Below are 17125 nucleotides of genomic sequence, written 5' to 3' on the forward strand. Positions count from 1 at the left end.
AGGTTTTTTTGTTTACTTAGGCCCCCTCAACAACAATCTTGATTGGCGACCATCGCATCCCGCCATTATCATAACCATTACAGCCTACGATACACCGATACACCGATACACATCTTCATCATCTCCTTGTCGCGTGATTTCTAAAACCAGAAAGGAATTATATAAAATTCCAATTACTACAATTGCATTATAGCAGTATTCCGCTTACATATAATTGGCACCAGCCAATATCTCACGCGGGTTTCGAAGACGCGCCTTGAATAATCCTATTTTGTCGCGTTCGATGTCAAAGGCGAGGGGTGTTGCATTGCTCGGGTTAGTGGATTCGGACGACGAGGTGGTGGACGTGTTGGCCGAAGACACGGTAGTTGGTGCGAAAATGGCACCGGCTAAGAAAACCCGCGCAGCTGCGAATAAAACTACGAAATCAACACAGAACGCGGCGAGTCGGACGGGTGGGAAATCGACAGCCGCTGCAACTAAAGGACCCGGACGAAAGGCCTTAGCAGACAAGCAAACAAATGTTCAAGAGAAGCCTACACGAGGCAAGGGAAACAAACGACCAGCTACAGAAGAGGCCGAAGAAGATGAGGAAGAAGACGAGATCTCGATAACTAGTGATACGAAGCCCAAAGGTGGAAGAGGACGCCCTAGAGCTGCTAAGGTTCAAAAGATATCTGAAGAGGAAGAGCCATCGATTACGGATCAATCAGAGACTGCGGCCCGACCGGCTACGAAAAGAGGACGTAAGCCGAGAACGAAGGTTGATGAGGCGCCTGCAGAGCCTGAAATACCCGAAACACAACCGGTCGAGAAGGAAATTCCAGAAACGCAAGCTATCGAGATAACGGAGCTTAGCATTGAAGAATATGAACAGATAGGCGACTTACCTTCTTACAACCGTGCAAGATCGTCATCCGTCCAACGTCTTCAGCCTCATGGCCTTTTTAGTGCGACTCGAAGGACGGTTCCAGCATCTGATTCCGAGCTACATGAACCGTTGATGAGGAGGAAAGTAGGCGACCTGACCAGGAAATATGAGAGCTTGGAAGCGAAATACCGTGATCTACGGGAAATTGGTGTTAAGGAAGCGGAACGCAATTTTGATCGACTTAAGAAACAGACTGAAGAGAAAGCCAATAGTAGGTTATGAAAATGATTTCTATTATTTCATCAAGTACTAATATTTTCTAGCTACGAATGAGCTCATTGCTACCTTGAAGGCACAATTGTCTACCCAGACCGAGTTGGCCAAGGAGTCACAACGACTTAAACAACAATTGGAGGCTAGCCAAGCTAAAGTTGACGAGCTTCAAGATAAGGTGAACGACACCAATGCGTCTTTGGTAGGAGCAAAGACGGAGATCAAGACACTAAACACGAAACTAAGTGCTGCTCGATCCGCTGAGACAGCAAACCCGAAGATTCCGGGTAGCGCTATCAAGGGATCGAATGCGAATAAGGGGCTCCTCGCTAATGCCGAGGCCGCTGCGCAGACGGCACAGATGAAGGAGGTTCTATACGGCGATTTGACTGGCCTGATTGTCCGGGGCGTCAAGCGAGAACAGAACGGCGCGGATACTTACGATTGCATCCAAACAGGCAGAAATGGGAGTAAGTTTCTTCTGATCCATTTATATAATATAACAATAGGCTAACCGTGACTCTAGCTCTCCACTTCAAGCTGGGTGTGGGTGGTGATGAGTTGATGGAAAACGACGAACCTCAATTCATCTACATGCCCCAACTAGACCCAAGCCGCGATCAAGATTTGATCGATATGTTACCTGATTACCTTGTGGAGGAGATAACTTTCCCCCAATCACACGCTGCGAGATTTTACTCGAGGGTCATGAGATCTTTGACTGAACGACCAGAGTGAACGTTGAACGTTGACGCGGAAGATAATGAATTTATTCTTTCTACTCGTTTACCCATATGAAGATCGGATGGGTGGAAAACGAATTATTGTATATACTTTTGATACCACAATATTATTACGCATTACTGAAGAACTACAAAATAAAAATACAGTGTATGTCAATGGAGGATACTGTCTCTTTGATCTGTCTCGGCTCGGTACATCGGCCCCGCCCCGTGGCACCGGAACCACCAATCCGGTATGGTGTGGTACATCGGTAGGTACCTGACGTAGCCAGCCCTGTAATGGTCAATAATCCCTGCAAGCGCCAACGCGATTCCCAATTTCCCATACCTTAGCTGCTTAGCTGCTCACGAACGAACTCTCTGAACACCTTGACGGCAACAACGAAAAGTGGTTTGCAATCTGTCAATCTCAACTTCAAACAGTCTTTTCTAATGCGCTTCGCGAAACAATTCTAAGTCCCATATTGGACAAGAGCCCATGGCTTGTATACCGGGATCTCGCGCGCTTATTTATCCATTTCTCACATCTAATTCATATAGTTCCAGGTCGGGCTGACGCATAATTTCTTGTAAAATCTCGAATCGATTTTTTTCTTGGCGAAGCCTTTCCCACTCCTTTAACAACCTCCGCCTTTTCCGCTTCGTGACGCGATTTGCCCAGAACCGTGTACAGCCATGGCGGGCACAAGCCAATTTAAGTTCCTGGTTATAGCCATGGTATTTCACTTGATCTACATATACTCCATCTTCGATGTCTATTTCGTCAGTCCCATCGTTAGTGGGATGCAATTGTTCCAAGTAGAGCGACCATCAGGAGTAAAAGCGCCTGCAGATCGACTCGTTCTCTATGTTGGTGTGTACCATTCTTTGCGAAGTGCGATGCTAGGATCCTGTCGCTAATAGTCCACCTACCAGGCGACGGATTGCGCGCAGACAAGGCGTTCCAATCTTTCCCCGAGCCTTACCCCGAAACCGAGGCCGACGAGATCCCAAGACCACTTGCGCCTTACCTACGTTCCCGAGTACTAGAACATGGCACATTTGGTGTGTCGCATACGAGAGTGCCCACCGAATCTCGACCTGGCCACGTCGCATTAATAGCAGGACTTTATGAGGATGTCTCCGCTGTTGCGACCGGCTGGAAACTCAACCCAGTCAACTTCGACAGCGTCTTCAATAGGAGCGCGCACACATGGAGCTGGGGTAGTCCCGATATTCTTCCCATGTTCGAATATGGTGCGACTCCCGGTAGGATAGATACCGATTGTTACGATGCCGAGTTTGAAGACTTTTCAAAGGATGCGCTTGAGCTGGATATCTACGTATTTGATCATGTGAAGGAGTTCTTTGCCGCCGCAGAAAAGAATAAGACTTTAAACGATGCCCTTAGACAAGACAAGGTCGTCTTCTTCCTCCACCTTCTGGGAATTGATACTACCGGACATTCATACCGACCGTACTCCAAGGAGTATCTACACAATATCAAAGTTGTTGATGAGGGCGTCAAGGAAATCACCGAACTGATCCAAAAGTTCTATAATGATGATAGAACGGCTTTCGTTTTCACGGCGGACCATGGTATGAGCGACTGGGGAAGCCACGGAGATGGACACCCAGATAATACCAGGACACCCTTAATTGCATGGGGATCAGGCCTTGCGAAACCAGTTGTATATCCAGGTGCTATTGCTCCTGGCCACGATAAATACTCGTTGGATTGGGACCTAAATGAAGTTAAGAGAAATGACGTCCAGCAAGCCGATGTCGCAGCTTTGATGGCTTACTTGATCGGAGCTGAGTTTCCAGCCAACTCAGTGGGTGAAATACCACTTCCATACCTCTCCGCGAGCATCAAAGAAAAGGCCGAGGCCTCGTTGGTGAATGCCCAAGAAATTCTCGAGATGTATAAAGTCAAGGAGAATGGCAAGAAGACATCAGAGATAAGGTATCGGCCTTTCAAACCCTTGAGTGAAGGAAGTGGCTCAACGCCTGAGGATCGAGTGTCGTCTATCAGAGCCTTAATTAACAGTGGCAATTACGAAGAAGCTATCGAAGAGTCCGCGGCGTTGATGAAGATCGGGCTTGAAGGGATGCGCTATCTACAAACTTATGATTGGCTATTTTTGAGAGCTCTCATTACCATTGGTTATCTTGGGTGGATGGCATATGCCCTGACAACCGTTCTGGACCTACACGTACTTCAAGGATCGACTCAAGCCTCAAGGAATCTAGGTGGCACCGTTTTCTTCTCTTCGGTCCTTGTTATCCTATATGCATCCTTTCTTGTATCTCGATCGCCTATTACGTATTACGCATACGCATTCTTCCCTGTTTTCTTTTGGGAGGAAGTTTTCGCCCGCAGGGATAGTTTAATCGAGGGAAGAAAAGCTCTATTCGGACACATCAAAACGGGAGCCAACGTGGTGACGTTAGGACTCAATTTCATAATTTATGTTGGCATCATCGAGTCATTGGTAATTATTCCCCTCAACACCCAACGCCAAGGGTCTCTTCATGCTAACGACGTAGGCATTTGGATATATCCATCGAGAAGTCTTCACCGTACTATTTATCATCGGAGGACTCTACCCGTTAACGATAGGAATATCTTTCCTTCAGAAGCATATTGCTCTGTCCGCGACTTGGTTCATATCTTGCCTTTTGATGAGCATCTTTACTTTATTACCGGCAATGAAGGTTGAAAATATCCCACTTACGTAGGTAAACCCCGATCGTTATATTACAGGACTTACTAATACTCCGTAGCATGCTTGGCGGTGTACTGATGGTCGCGGTTGGTGTTTTATACCTCATCTTCGAAGAGAAGCTCTTGATCGATATCTCAGATACGAAAAAGCAAAGTACAGCAAAGACAAATAACGACATTTCAAGAACAGTAATCGGTGTTCAGGTAAGTACTTCGTTGGCGTTAACAGCCTCAGGCTAACTTCCGGTAGATTGGCCTGATTCTTCTAGCTATGTATGTAACGCGAGATAGCGCTCTCTCGTTACAAGCAAAGCAGGGTTTACCGCGTGGGAATCGAGCCGTCGCATGGCTTGTTTTGATTGTATCATTTTTGATGCCACTAGCCCACCGACTTCAACCAAACAACCACTATCTCCATAGATTATTGGTTATTTTCTTAACATGTGCGCCAACCTTCGTCATGCTCACCATATCGTATGAGGGTCTATTTTACTTTGCTTTTAGCCTGTTACTACTCACCTGGGTCCGAATAGAGCATCACGGGTATAATTTCGTACAGTCGACGAAGAAGGCTTCAGGCGAAGAGAAAAGCACGACCAAGGTAGAAGCCCAGACGACCGTATCCGAGTTCCGACCGTTGGCTCTGTCAGATGCCCGCATAGCCTTATTCTTCTTTGTTTTGCTACAATCGGCCTTCTTCAGCACCGGCAATATCGCATCCATCTCTTCGTTTAGTCTGGAGAGTGTTAACAGGTTAATGCCTGTATTTGACCCCTTTTCGCAAGGAGCTCTACTAATTCTCAAAATTATGATACCGTTTGTGCTCATATCAGCGAACCTAGGCATTCTGAACAAAAGAATTGGAGTAGCGCCATCGGCCCTCTTTATGCTTGCAATGGCTCTAAGCGATATCCTTACTCTTTACTTCTTCTGGGTAGTAAAAGATGAGGGTTCGTGGCTTGAGATCGGGTCAACAATCACCCACTTTGCTATAGCTAGTCTACTATGCGTCTTTGTTGCCGGACTCGAAGGCGTAAGCACATTGTTCATCGTCGGAATCGAGGTGAATAATTCACACGAATTGAAGGCCACAAGCAATGGAAAGGCACTAGATGCGCCACCAAAGACAGAAGTGACCAATGGGGAGACCAAGCATCAAGATCCAGCGCCTATATCAGATGAGAAATAGGCATCCTAATTTACGCGGAAGTATATACCAGAACATATACATGTATACATAATTACACCACTAGACGAATAGCGGGTTCTACTCTGCCTTTGTAGATGTAACTGTGACCTGCATAACGACGCAATATGCGCATCCACGTATACTGACCCGTTAATTCCCCTGAATTTGAGAAATACCTCGGTAACTTTTTGGCGTCTCAACTGGATGGACTTCTCTCCACATTGAGAGTAGTGTTACGGTGGAATGTCAAGTCCAAATACGACCGTGATCTTTCATGTGCAAATTATTGTCAACATACAGATAGCAATTCCCAACTGAGCATCGATTACTCTGGTCGATTTATGAGATGATCTATCAAAACAAAGTACTACGCCAGCGGCCCGTGTTCAAAGAAGTTAAGACCCTAGATCCCGATTAGCTTCTAGAACTTCTTAGTCTAAAGACATGGATGGGATCCATTTTAAGACTCCCTTAATACATTATACAGACCATTCTACTGGTATTTATTAATCAGCATAGGACGTAAAAATTACATGTGATTGACGTTGTTGTCATAATCATACAACATCATCAGGGCTGAAGTAGAACATGCAGATGGACTTAGCCCACATAACGAAAACGAGTCTAGTGTTACAAACCTGAAAATTAATAGTGGTTAAAGGAGGTTATGAAAAGGGAAATCTACGAGACGCCCCCGGATTTCGAGATTTAGCGACGGAGAACAAGACCAAAACTGGTTGGTCGCCGACCGTTTATTAGGAGCGACAGGGATAGGGGACTCGATCGAGTACAACAGACTACTGTACGTAGCTGTGTAGGCGCTGACTTGGATATCCCACTTCTTCACATGTCAAACAATGTCCCGTATAGTATGGTGGTACAGAGCTTGCTTCTTGAAGCTTGGGAGTTTCGCTCTGTATTCGAGTTGAATAGTCGTACATCTCGAGTCTGCATTGCATAATTGTCTTCTGACCGGTTCCAAGTACGCGAGTATGAGGCAAACAATCTGCAGGATATTGTCAAGTGACAATTCCTTCGCTTTATGTAGACTAGGGAAGAATACATTAATACGTTTGGTAATATTGTTTTTAAAAAGCAAAATGTCTTGATAGAGACCGGGATGGGAATGTAGCCGGATCGGGAAGTGCCGCGTCTTTAACACTCTACCACCGAAAGTGATACATAGCGAAGAAGAAAAGAGAAGATGGGATCGGAACATATAATCACATAGAATCTTGTATTTAGAATTTAGCTCATTGACTAGATGAGTAGTTTCCTTCTTGTGGAACTTAGTTTATTCCTATACCATCAAATGTAGCACGAAGGGGACAAACGGCGCTAAAGTGTAATATCCGCTTAGAAAGTACCGCACAGTTCGATTTCCTATGCAAGGTACGACACTCGGTATGGATAAGGTACATCATCCATCATGTACTTGACAGTTTCTCCATTATGTACCGGCAGCTACGGGGGTTCCATCAGTGTAATAAACTCTTAACATTCGCAGTAGGAGGCAAAAGAAGTAGGAAGCTTCGGCTTTATATTTGTGGAAGCTGTTACCAGGAACATTGAAATCTAAAAAAGAACAATCTGGCGTGAGCGCGGGTTGTTTTTTTTATTTTTATTTTATTTTCTTTCGTTTTCGTCTAGTTTTTCTCAAAATCGAAATCCGCTTGAACATCCCGCATCGCATTCGCATCTCACATTCTTCGTCAGCGCATCGCCTTTATTTGTGGTCCCCTCCCAAGCTTCTTTAATCGACTCCTAAAATTTTCCCACGTGCGCAAAAGGGGACTCGTGTAGTAGCAAACCGTCTAAACAATCCTACCTAGCAAGACATAGCAGACATATAGTATTCCTATCGATGCGCTCCCTCGTCCGGCAGCGAGCGATAGGGAAGTTGACGCGAGATCTGTGCTCACCGACGACCTTCTCCAACGTTCGATAACGAGAGATTGATCAACCTTTCGGAACCCCACCGCTTCTACTCTAACCGTTGTATCCAACCACCCATATCACCCACAGCTTGCATTTCGAAACCTCAATGGACGTCGCGATGAATCCTGGTAGCGGTGAGGCGGCAGGTCAACAGCAGCAACAACTACAGCAGCCGCCGCATTCTGCGAATTCACCTGCACTCTCTACACCACCTTCCAATAGCCACAATACGCCACCGGGGCCGACGACGTCAACGCAAAATGCGCAAGGTCAAATGAGTTTTCGGAGGTTCGTAGGGTCTCCCCCATACAGCATAATGTCTTTGATCATATACGCCACGAGTTGCTCGTGACCAATTAGCTGACCGTGCGCAAATATTTATCAGACAGCGGGCTTCGAGAGCATGCGAGGTGCGTATTGTTTTCTTTCTTCTTACTCGTTCGGTTTTTAAATTGTTGGTGGTCGTCTGTGCCATTTTATCTATTTCAAGCTATCCGAGCTACCTATCTGGGGCTCGAGGTGGGATTATCTCAAACGTGCCGAGGCATCTCAAGAATGCGCTCCATCTTCTTGCATCACCAACTAACATCCCGCCTATCAAACAGACATGCCACGCTCGAAAGGTACAATAAACCTTCCTTTCCAATCAACCGATCCAAACAATTAAATGCGACCGCAAAAACGATATATTAGCACGAAGACGATGCTTACAAAATAACAGGTGCGATGCGATGCTGCGAGTCTAGGCGTTCCATGCACGAATTGCGTCGCCTTTCAGATCGAATGCAAGATCCCACAAGCCAAGAGGAAGAAAACTCAGGCGAATACAACAAAAGATTCAGACAGGTGTGTGCTTAACCCTGTTCTACTGGTAGGGTAATAGAACATCCATAAGATTGACTGGCTTTTCTTAAGCGAACGTGGAGATGCCGTCGAGGAGCCTTCTCCGAAGCCGCCCAGCGCCGGTTCGTCCACGACGTTCCCAGCACGACCTGCTGTGTACCACTCCTCGGAGGGTGTACCAACCACGACCCTCACGGAAGCTCAAGCTAGGAAAGAGGAGGCCGACAATGATACATTCGTTAATTTGGTTATGAAACCGAAATTCACAAGAGCTCCCATCACTGAAGCGGGCAGGGTAGCGTTTCTAGGGGAATCATCGAATCTAACTCTACTAGTCCACGATCGCCAAGGAGCCTCTGATGTCGTGCATTATCCACTGCCTGAGAATATACGTGGATCGAGAGCCCGCTTGACGGAGTTAGACAACATCGAGATCGATATACTCCATAAACGCGGAGCTTTCCTACTACCACCGAGATCTCTTTGCGACGAGCTTATTGAATCTTACTTCAAATGGGTACATCCTATTGTGCCTGTTATAAATAAGACTCGTTTTATGCGACAGTACCGAGACCCCAAGAACCCACCATCATTGCTTCTTTTGCAAGCTGTTTTACTTGCTGGATCGCGAGTATGTAACAACCCACAGCTCATGGATGCGAACGGTTCGACCACTCCAGCCGCATTGACGTTTTACAAACGAGCAAAGGCCCTGTACGATGCTAATTACGAGGATGATCGTGTGACCATCGTCCAAGCGCTGCTTCTTATGGGCTGGTATTGGGAGGGTCCCGAAGACGTTACGAAGAATGTTTTCTACTGGAGCAGAGTCGCCACCATTGTCGCGCAAGGATCCGGAATGCATAGGAGCGTGGAAGCGTCACAACTCAGCAAAGCCGATAAGAGACTATGGAAGCGCATCTGGTGGACGTTATTTACTCGTGATCGATCTGTTGCGGTTGCATTGGGACGGCCCTGCAATATTAACTTAGATGATTCAGACGTCGAAATGTTGACCGAGGACGATTTTATCGAAGACGAACCAGATAATGCGAGTGGATTTAGCCCCGATCCTATTCATGTTCAATTCTTTCTGCAATACGTCAAACTCTGCGAAATCATGGGCCTAGTTCTGTCTCAGCAGTATTCTGTGGCATCTAAGGGTCGACGCCAAAATGCCATTGACCTGACTCATAGTGATATGGCATTGGCAGATTGGCTTCAAAATTGTCCAAAATTAGTATACTGGGAAATGCCGCGACATCATTTTTGGAGCGCTTTGCTACATTCTAACTATTATACCACACTATGTCTCCTACATCGAGCGCATATGCCGCCTAACAGCAGCAATGCAGCTAGATTTCCGGACGATTCTTCATATCCTTCGCGCAACATTGCTTTTCAGGCTGCTGGTATGATCACATCCATTATCGAGAACTTATCAGCACATGACGAACTTCGCTATTGTCCGGCTTTCGTCGTGTACAGCTTATTCTCCGCTCTCATTATGCATGTCTATCAAATGCGGTCACCCGTCCCCTCCATTCAACAAGTTACACAAGTTCGAATCCGGACATGCATGGAAGCACTGAAGGAAGTGTCCAAGGTATGGCTAGTAGGCAAGATGGTGGCCACATTGTTCGAGTCGATCTTAGGCAACAAAGTTTTAGAAGAAAGATTACAGAAAGCTGCTGGAAAACGCCACAAGAAAGTCCAGCAAAGCCTAGCTCAGCTAGAGCAACACCAACAGAGACAGCAAGAAGCTGCCAATAAAAGGAAATATGATGAGATGGCTATTGACTTTAGTATAAATACGCCGGTACACCAAGAATCATACGAACGATCGCGACCGCAGACTCCTCGGAATGAACCGGTTCAAAACCAGCCTCATATGGGACCGCCCATCAACTCACCGAATGCTAGATCCGGAGACACATTCATGGGAGGAACTAACAGTAGGCCACATACACGACCGGCGACACCATTCAACCCCTCATTCTCGGTCCCGACTACGCCTCCAGATCTATACCTCGTCACCCGTAATTCACCGAACCTTTCTCAATCCCTTTGGGAGAATTTCCAACCGGACCAGTTGTTCCCTGAGAGCTCACAACTTCCATTGCCGCAGTTGTCACCGCAGCAAAATCAACAGAGCTTGGACCCAAGTCTCGTTTCTCCGATGCAGGCTGGTATGTCTCCGCAACAATCGCCTGGGCAAACCAGCCAGTTCCTACCCCGGATATCGAACAAAGCGACAGGGATAAATCCCCAGCAGGCTAACACATTTTTACAACCAGGAGCTGGAGGGTTTCAATCCCAGACGAATAACAATAATCTATGGCCAGGCGGCGACGTAAACTCGGGGATACCGGACGGCCAAAGTCCTAGTGACAGCTGGAGTACCGCATCCGCGCAAGGGCAGCCCGTGCCGGCTACGTTGAATGTTGAAGACTGGTATGTGATATTTCTACCTAGTTATGAACTATTATCTGATGTTATTGCTATAGGTTCCAATTCTTTGGCATCAATGGGAATGATATTAACCTGACTGGGCTCGATATGCCTGTAGGTTAAGTCAGTCTCTGTATGATATGACTATGATTATCAGTACACCTTCGTGGATTAATTTTGGCAGGGCATGATTTATGCGAAAGCATGAGAATGGATATGTACCATCTCGTATGCTAGGAGTTTAGGTGCCTATGTTCAAGGCGAATTATACAGAACATGTATAAGGATAATGAACCTGTTAGAGATATATAAAAGGAGATGGTTAGCTATCTCGAGCTATACCTGTTGCAAAATAACTATATACAAAATATTACACGTACGAAGTACCATGGGTATATATATACCAGCCAGCACATGTGCTTATAAAGATTATTGGCCTTTCGGAACCATCCGTATTTGGACGAAAAATACGTCTGTCTGAAGAAATAAATTACTCTCGTAATAAACACATATACACTTCGTAATAGTTGTCGTGTATGAGAATTCATTGGTGGTGGCTACGGGGATTCACAGAAGAAATGTAGCATATTGGGTTAGTAACTAAGACGCCCAGAGGTCGCCTAGAAATGCAAACCCTGTAGTGATTGGCGTTAGGGAGTTTCCAAGGGGGTCCACAGCGCCGTTCCAGCCGTCTTGGCCTATAATAGGCACTAAGTTATGGCGGTGCTTTAAAATGGTATGGGGCTCAAGAGACGGGATTACGGGTACATGTGCAGTACAACTACAGGTACAAGTATAGGTACATTGGGCATGTACATGACGTGCATACCCTTGTTTCTTGTTCAGTCCCTAAAGGGGATCCAATGGTACGTGTACAATTCGACGAACTCCTGTTTAATGTTAAACTTCTCTAACAAACATAAACTTGCCTTGAAAGATCCATAGCACCCATAACCACGCCCGATAACGAGATATTCAAATCACTCTTATTTTGATATTCCCTCTTTCCATCCCATTGCTAGACATATACTTTTCTTTTTCACTTTCACTTTGAAGAACTTAGCTTTATTATTTTCTACGAAGACTATCGTTTAACCGTGACTTGCGTACCCGACAATTCAAACATAATACCCATCACGAATGTTACCATCCGGCCGAATCCCGATTTGACCGAAATCGAGAAATTGCCAATTCCACGACGTAGATAAGAACGAAACCCTCTCACGAGATATATTCACCCCGATAAAATCAATGTTATCCCCCAATCGACATCAGCCATAGCCTCCTTAGGCTCGTATCGTCCTTAGAATATGGCCGATACGGGTTCAACATCACGCCCTTCCGCGCCTAGATCTACAACCGGTTTAGCACCCGCCGGCGTCGATGATACCAGTGCTGTGAGGTCGCGGAGCAAAAAAGCTCCAGCTAATAGAGATGCGGCAAAGACGCCGAGCTTAACGCTCGACCAAAGTAGTCGAGGGGCGAGTCCGATGCCGTCCGCGCGTCTCGGTAATAGTAATCTCCTTTCGAGCGGACGGTCAAGCCCCTCCAATGCCGCCTTTTCGCGTGGACTTCTTGAGGGTTCATGGACACCGACTTGGGCTTCTATACAGGATTTTACATCTTCGTTGTTAGAAGGTGGTTATAGTAGTGAACCTTCTCGTCCTAATAGTCGGAATGGACCTAAATCGCGACCGAAGTCGATATGGAAGGGGTTTGGAAGTAATAAGTCTTCTAGCAACTGGGGTCCAGCACCCCCAACCGGATCACGACCGGCCGCTGGAGATATAGCAGCAGGATCCCTCGCCGAGCGAGAGGCACAATTGAAGGCTAGGAAAACGGCTAGTGTATTAGAGAGTTATGACGGAGTCAATGGTGGTCTAGATGTTTCTGGAAAATATAAGAGGAGGAATTCAGACGAGGCACCGCGGAGTACAGTCGATCCTGTAGTCGAAGAACACCTAGTCTACCTACACCATGTGCAACCTACAGACACATACGCCGGTATTATTCTACGTTATAGATGCCAGGAGCACGCATTTCGAAAGGCAAATGGGTTGTGGTCCAGGGATAATATCCAGATACGGAAACACCTTATGATACCGGTTGATGCGTGCGAAACCAAGGGGCGACCATGCGATCCCCCATCGCAATACTCGCGGAAGGTTGATCTTCTAGCTACTACGCCACAACCCGCCAATTCCCCAAGTCCATTCTCACCCACATCTGCATCTACCCCACAACCACAAGCACTCCACGACAGTTACTTCGAGTCTATTAGTAGCAAATCAGCAGGCAATCCCTTACAGGAAGACGAGGAACAGCCCTGGACACACGTTCGCTGGGTAAAACTAGACTGGGTCCAGGAACCGGTAGAAATCGTCCGGGTCTCACGGAAATCCATGGGTTACTTCCCACCACGACGAAAGAAGAGTGTACACACAGTTTCCGCCTTCTCGACCCCGCGCCACTCTCTCGACCTCTCAAAAACCATAACCAATTCCTCCGAAGTCATCGACAACAGCCCCGGGCGCCTATCCTCACGTCGGCAGAGTTCGCTCGGAGCTCGCCCTACACCAGCCAGTCTGGGCACCTCATCATCAGCTAGAAGCAGAGTCACGAGTCTAGGCGAATCCGACGGCATTCCGGCATGGATGCGGCGGCCCGGTGGTGTAGGATCGATGGGGAAAAGCGTCAAGGCACCCGGACCCGCGAAGGACTCGTTCAATGCCTGGGTCAATAAACGCTTACCAGGCTTCAACATCGACTCTATGCCCTCGATGTCGGTAATGGGATCCGAGACCGCGCATTTTGGGTTCACGAACCATGGTAATACGAGCGGAGGCCTGGAGGAAGCACCGGGGATCGTGGAGAGTCCGTTTGAGGAAGGACGGAATGCTACGTCGCCGACTAGGAATGGTGGGATTGGGATTGAGCAGGCGGCGGCTTCGGTGGAGAGTTGGTTGAGGAATGCTTGGGCGAGACGGCCTAGTACGCCGAGATTGGGGTCCCAGAGGAGGGTACAGCAGGAGGATTTGGATTTGATAGAATTGACTGATACTGGGAGTGAGGATGGACGGTTGACTAGGACGCCTGAAAGAAGTGTGCCGGGCTCGAGTGCGAGGAGTGAAGGGGAGGGAGTGGTTAGAGGGAGGTCGGTTGGGACGGTGACGCCGACGGGGAGGGATAAGGGGAAGAAGAGTGATTGATTGGGGTGGGGATAAGAAGATCAAGATCAAGATCACATTTCGATAGACGGTCCGATTCGATATATGCGTGTTTGTTCAGCGTCTCGACGTCTTCTTATTCGAGATCGAGATCCCGTATGTGTGTGAGTGCGTTGTTATTGTTGTGTGGGCGATTGAGCATTGCTGGAGGCGTTTATGGATGGAAATCCCATGGCGTTTTTTATCGTCTTCCAATCTTCTTCGTCTCTGTCTACTGGCTTCGGTTGGATACATGTGTATATATACATCATGATATATACATAGCTTAGGTACTACTATCATGAGGCAACTATGTTTGGAGGATTAGACAGTTTAGGGAGGTAGAATTATCGGAATATCCTACAGATTATGTACTGCCCTGCTTAGGTATACTTAGCAGCTATTTGGCTGCTTAGAGGGACTGGGAATTGATTTGTAAAATTTGTCTTAGTTTCCATCTATAATTGTGTTTTGGTGATGGGATTATAATGGTGTTGAATCTTAGAAGCAATAGGGGAGTTTATAGCTTATCTAAGCTATTCAGGCACGATAAGATAAATAATACAGGGCCGATAATGCTGTAATTTAGTGCACTTCAAGCTCGCCGTTACATGCTTCCTTTTTGATTGAAACCCTGCAACATCATGAAGTAGGTGAGGTAGTATTCCATATCTGGGCATTTAATCATATGTAACTAATTGATCAATATGTAGGTACGATACGACGTAGTCATGTTGTCGCGACTTCTATCCGCAGAGGAAATCGATCCGTACCACGCGTTGCGAACGCCCCTCTACGCCAACGCCTGCCGTAGGTGACGAAACAGATAATACAACCATTCTTCAACTTCAAAATAAATAAGAGCTTGGAACTGGAGAGTAAAGGGAGGGAAGCGCAAGAAGAACACGCAAACCCATTATGCCGATCTGCATCGAGTGCCGGCACCCGGTCAAGACATTATGGACGCAGTATTCGGGAGCTGGCGACCCGTCGAGCGGCCATAATATACGATTGACAGTGTGCAAGAACTGCGGTCGCTTCTGCGATAAATATGTTGAGCATGACTTTGTTGTGCTCTTCATCGACCTTGTCCTTATTAAGCCACAAGTCTATCGGCACTTGCTACATAATACATTGATGCGCGAGAGGGACCAATTTGACGTATGTTTCCTCTCTTCTTTTGCGTTAGTGTGTGAGTGGAATGGAAGAATGAATGTTGATATGGAGACTACGAATAGCCATCTATTATACGTCTCGGAACACTGCTACTACTCTTTGACGTCTACTTAACCTGGGCCCGAATCGAGAAGCAAGCTGCACCAGACCCGAACTCGCCACACGGAGGAAGTAATCTAGGAAGTCTAGCACAACAACCTATCGTATTACAATATCTATTCTTCCGTATGTTCTCTTCCTCCCCCTCTACTCTCCTCACTGAACCAAGAGCCTAACACCATCAAACAAATAGTGATTCTCTGCACCTTCTCAACCCTCGCCTTCCACGTATGCATCCGCTTCCTAACCTCCTCGCCTCTCTCCCCGCTCGCCCTACTAAACCTACTCCCGACGTACCCACGGCCGAACTCCGTCTCCACGGCGCTTCTCGTCTCCTCATCTACAAAGCTGTTCCCAATCCTCATGGTCATATGGGACTATGACGTGCCCGCGGCCGCGCGATCCCTCGGCTGGGCCGTTGTTGCGAATAACGTCGAAGCGCTTGAGATATTACTAGATTGCGGGTATGGTGTAGCGCTGGCTTTGGCGGCAGCTGGGGCGGTGGCCAGATGGATCGTGGGGAGAATGGTGCTTTGGGTTGTTGGGTTGGAAGGCGTGGATTCGGCAGCGGAAAGTGGTGTTGCGGCGGATGGGAGGGCGCTTTGGGCGTTGATGGTGTATGCGAGGGAGTGGGCTGGAAGGCTGGCCGTTGGATAATGCATGTTATAATCGCCCTCAGGTCAGATCAAGCTATATATAAAGAAATGACATGTTCAAAATGCGTTTATTAGGACCTCTACAAAGCGGTGTCTCCTAATAATTCCAATATTACACTCTCCCGCGGCTCTGCTCGCGATGCCTAGCCTGCTCGACTTGCTACAAAGCATGGATTGATGCGCCCTATTCTTCCCAAAACGCCGAGACCAAAATGTAGATTGTGGTAATGATGTTTGTACAAAGAGCCACGTTCGCTCAACTCTGTGCTCTTCCCCTCCCTCTCGGGATTGCAATATAATAATCCTTCGCCCTTGAATCCGTCATTATTCGGTTGAATGTTGACTTCTCTTGTTTGTCCTTGTATTCCTAACCCTTACACGAAACCCCTAACAGTTGATCCCATCAGATCATGGCCCATGTAAGTTCGCTCGTAATCAGACTAGAGGTACAGAATCGGATTTATTCGTTTTGGAAGCCTTCGCGGATGTTGGACCGTCTCGGTTCGATTAACGGATGTAGCTGGGCCATGAAAGTGATGAACCACATTAGGTAACAGCTGATGAAAGCGAGGATGAGAGAGGATCGCCAGGTTCTATTATTTATCATTAGCTCCGTCTCAATAACTAGTATATAGGTAAGAGTATATAGAATGTTAGATTAACTTACGTTTGGTTTTCGCCCTTGGGTGAGAAGAACCACGCGGCAACGCAGAGGGCAGCCACAATGGCGAGGCCGACGAAGATGCTGTAACTATAGCGCGGTCAGGTCAGCTTGGATAGTCGCTACAGATAGAATATGGCCCCGAGTATTGTAGAAGAGACGAATATACATACCCCTTTGCCATATTGTAAGCAGAGCGGTTCTAGCCTTCAAGTTAATAAATTGGATAGCTTGTAAAATGTGAAGTATGAAATCAAGTTGGAAGCTCGGAATCGGATTGGAGCTTGCCTGGTTGACCCTGCCGTAATTCGA

At 47.0% G+C, this 17125-nt stretch overlaps 6 protein-coding genes across 6 annotated transcripts; 5 read left to right on the forward strand and 1 right to left on the reverse strand.

Moving 5' to 3' along the window:
• The first annotated feature begins 69 nt into the window (after positions 1–69).
• Positions 70–2044, forward strand: F4822DRAFT_409531 (chromosome segregation protein Csm1/Pcs1-domain-containing protein). Its single transcript, XM_051458666.1, has 3 exons — positions 70–1142; positions 1195–1614; positions 1671–2044. Exons 1-3 carry the CDS (start codon positions 284–286, stop codon positions 1880–1882), a joined length of 1491 nt encoding a protein of 496 aa, XP_051312056.1. The 5' UTR covers positions 70–283; the 3' UTR covers positions 1883–2044.
• Positions 2045–2238: 194 nt separating this feature from the next.
• F4822DRAFT_409533 (GPI ethanolamine phosphate transferase 1) lies at positions 2239–5943 on the forward strand. The gene is made up of 5 exons (XM_051458667.1): positions 2239–2740; positions 2803–4361; positions 4417–4604; positions 4654–4798; positions 4845–5943. Exons 1-5 carry the CDS (start codon positions 2563–2565, stop codon positions 5781–5783), a joined length of 3009 nt encoding a protein of 1002 aa, XP_051312057.1. The 5' UTR covers positions 2239–2562; the 3' UTR covers positions 5784–5943.
• A 1537-nt stretch (positions 5944–7480) lies between these two features.
• On the forward strand, positions 7481–11221 carry F4822DRAFT_311234 (fungal-specific transcription factor domain-containing protein). The gene is made up of 6 exons (XM_051455331.1): positions 7481–8009; positions 8107–8131; positions 8327–8344; positions 8443–8567; positions 8637–11018; positions 11072–11221. Exons 1-6 carry the CDS (start codon positions 7828–7830, stop codon positions 11136–11138), a joined length of 2799 nt encoding a protein of 932 aa, XP_051312058.1. The 5' UTR covers positions 7481–7827; the 3' UTR covers positions 11139–11221.
• Positions 11222–11808: 587 nt separating this feature from the next.
• F4822DRAFT_409541 (carbohydrate-binding module family 50 protein) lies at positions 11809–14792 on the forward strand. The gene has a single exon (XM_051458668.1). The coding sequence runs from the start codon at positions 12326–12328 to the stop codon at positions 14222–14224; it is 1899 nt and encodes a 632-aa protein (XP_051312059.1). The 5' UTR covers positions 11809–12325; the 3' UTR covers positions 14225–14792.
• A 35-nt stretch (positions 14793–14827) lies between these two features.
• F4822DRAFT_409544 (Arv1-like protein) lies at positions 14828–16206 on the forward strand. Its single transcript, XM_051458669.1, has 4 exons — positions 14828–14874; positions 14935–15382; positions 15460–15622; positions 15690–16206. Exons 2-4 carry the CDS (start codon positions 15140–15142, stop codon positions 16151–16153), a joined length of 870 nt encoding a protein of 289 aa, XP_051312060.1. The 5' UTR covers positions 14828–14874; positions 14935–15139; the 3' UTR covers positions 16154–16206.
• F4822DRAFT_409546 (ATPase, V0 complex, subunit E1/e2) lies at positions 16207–17081 on the reverse strand. The gene is made up of 3 exons (XM_051458670.1): positions 16987–17081; positions 16820–16903; positions 16207–16745 (listed from the first exon to the last, which is right to left on the reverse strand). Exons 1-3 carry the CDS (start codon positions 16995–16997, stop codon positions 16613–16615), a joined length of 228 nt encoding a protein of 75 aa, XP_051312061.1. The 5' UTR covers positions 16998–17081; the 3' UTR covers positions 16207–16612.
• Positions 17082–17125: the final 44 nt, after the last annotated feature.

The sequence above is a fragment of the Hypoxylon trugodes genome (assembly GCF_022578975.1).
Source record: "Hypoxylon trugodes strain CBS 135444 unplaced genomic scaffold F4822scaffold_7, whole genome shotgun sequence".
Classification (NCBI taxonomy): Eukaryota; Fungi; Ascomycota; class Sordariomycetes; order Xylariales; family Hypoxylaceae; genus Hypoxylon; species Hypoxylon trugodes.

Bases quoted from the DNA above. Each gene is read 5' to 3' on its own strand.
- F4822DRAFT_409531 (XM_051458666.1), top strand. From the start codon at position 284: ATGTCAAAGGCGAGGGGTGTTGCATTGCTCGGGTTAGTGGATTCGGAC. The intron at 1,143-1,194 runs GTAGGTTATGAA...AATATTTTCTAG, and splicing joins GACTGAAGAGAAAGCCAATA to CTACGAATGAGCTCATTGCT. The intron at 1,615-1,670 runs GTAAGTTTCTTC...CCGTGACTCTAG, and splicing joins CCAAACAGGCAGAAATGGGA to CTCTCCACTTCAAGCTGGGT.
- F4822DRAFT_409533 (XM_051458667.1), top strand. From the start codon at position 2,563: ATGGCGGGCACAAGCCAATTTAAGTTCCTGGTTATAGCCATGGTATTT. The intron at 4,605-4,653 runs GTAGGTAAACCC...AATACTCCGTAG, and splicing joins GTTGAAAATATCCCACTTAC to CATGCTTGGCGGTGTACTGA. The intron at 4,799-4,844 runs GTAAGTACTTCG...AACTTCCGGTAG, and splicing joins GAACAGTAATCGGTGTTCAG to ATTGGCCTGATTCTTCTAGC.
- F4822DRAFT_311234 (XM_051455331.1), top strand. From the start codon at position 7,828: ATGGACGTCGCGATGAATCCTGGTAGCGGTGAGGCGGCAGGTCAACAG. The intron at 8,010-8,106 runs GTTCGTAGGGTC...AATATTTATCAG, and splicing joins GGTCAAATGAGTTTTCGGAG to ACAGCGGGCTTCGAGAGCAT. The intron at 8,568-8,636 runs GTGTGTGCTTAA...GCTTTTCTTAAG, and splicing joins ACAACAAAAGATTCAGACAG to CGAACGTGGAGATGCCGTCG.
- F4822DRAFT_409544 (XM_051458669.1), top strand. From the start codon at position 15,140: ATGCCGATCTGCATCGAGTGCCGGCACCCGGTCAAGACATTATGGACG. The intron at 15,383-15,459 runs GTATGTTTCCTC...GACTACGAATAG, and splicing joins GCGAGAGGGACCAATTTGAC to CCATCTATTATACGTCTCGG. The intron at 15,623-15,689 runs GTATGTTCTCTT...TCAAACAAATAG, and splicing joins ATTACAATATCTATTCTTCC to TGATTCTCTGCACCTTCTCA.
- F4822DRAFT_409541 (XM_051458668.1), top strand. From the start codon at position 12,326: ATGGCCGATACGGGTTCAACATCACGCCCTTCCGCGCCTAGATCTACA.
- F4822DRAFT_409546 (XM_051458670.1), bottom strand. The intron at 16,746-16,819 runs GTAAGTTAATCT...GATAAATAATAG, and splicing joins CCCAAGGGCGAAAACCAAAC to AACCTGGCGATCCTCTCTCA.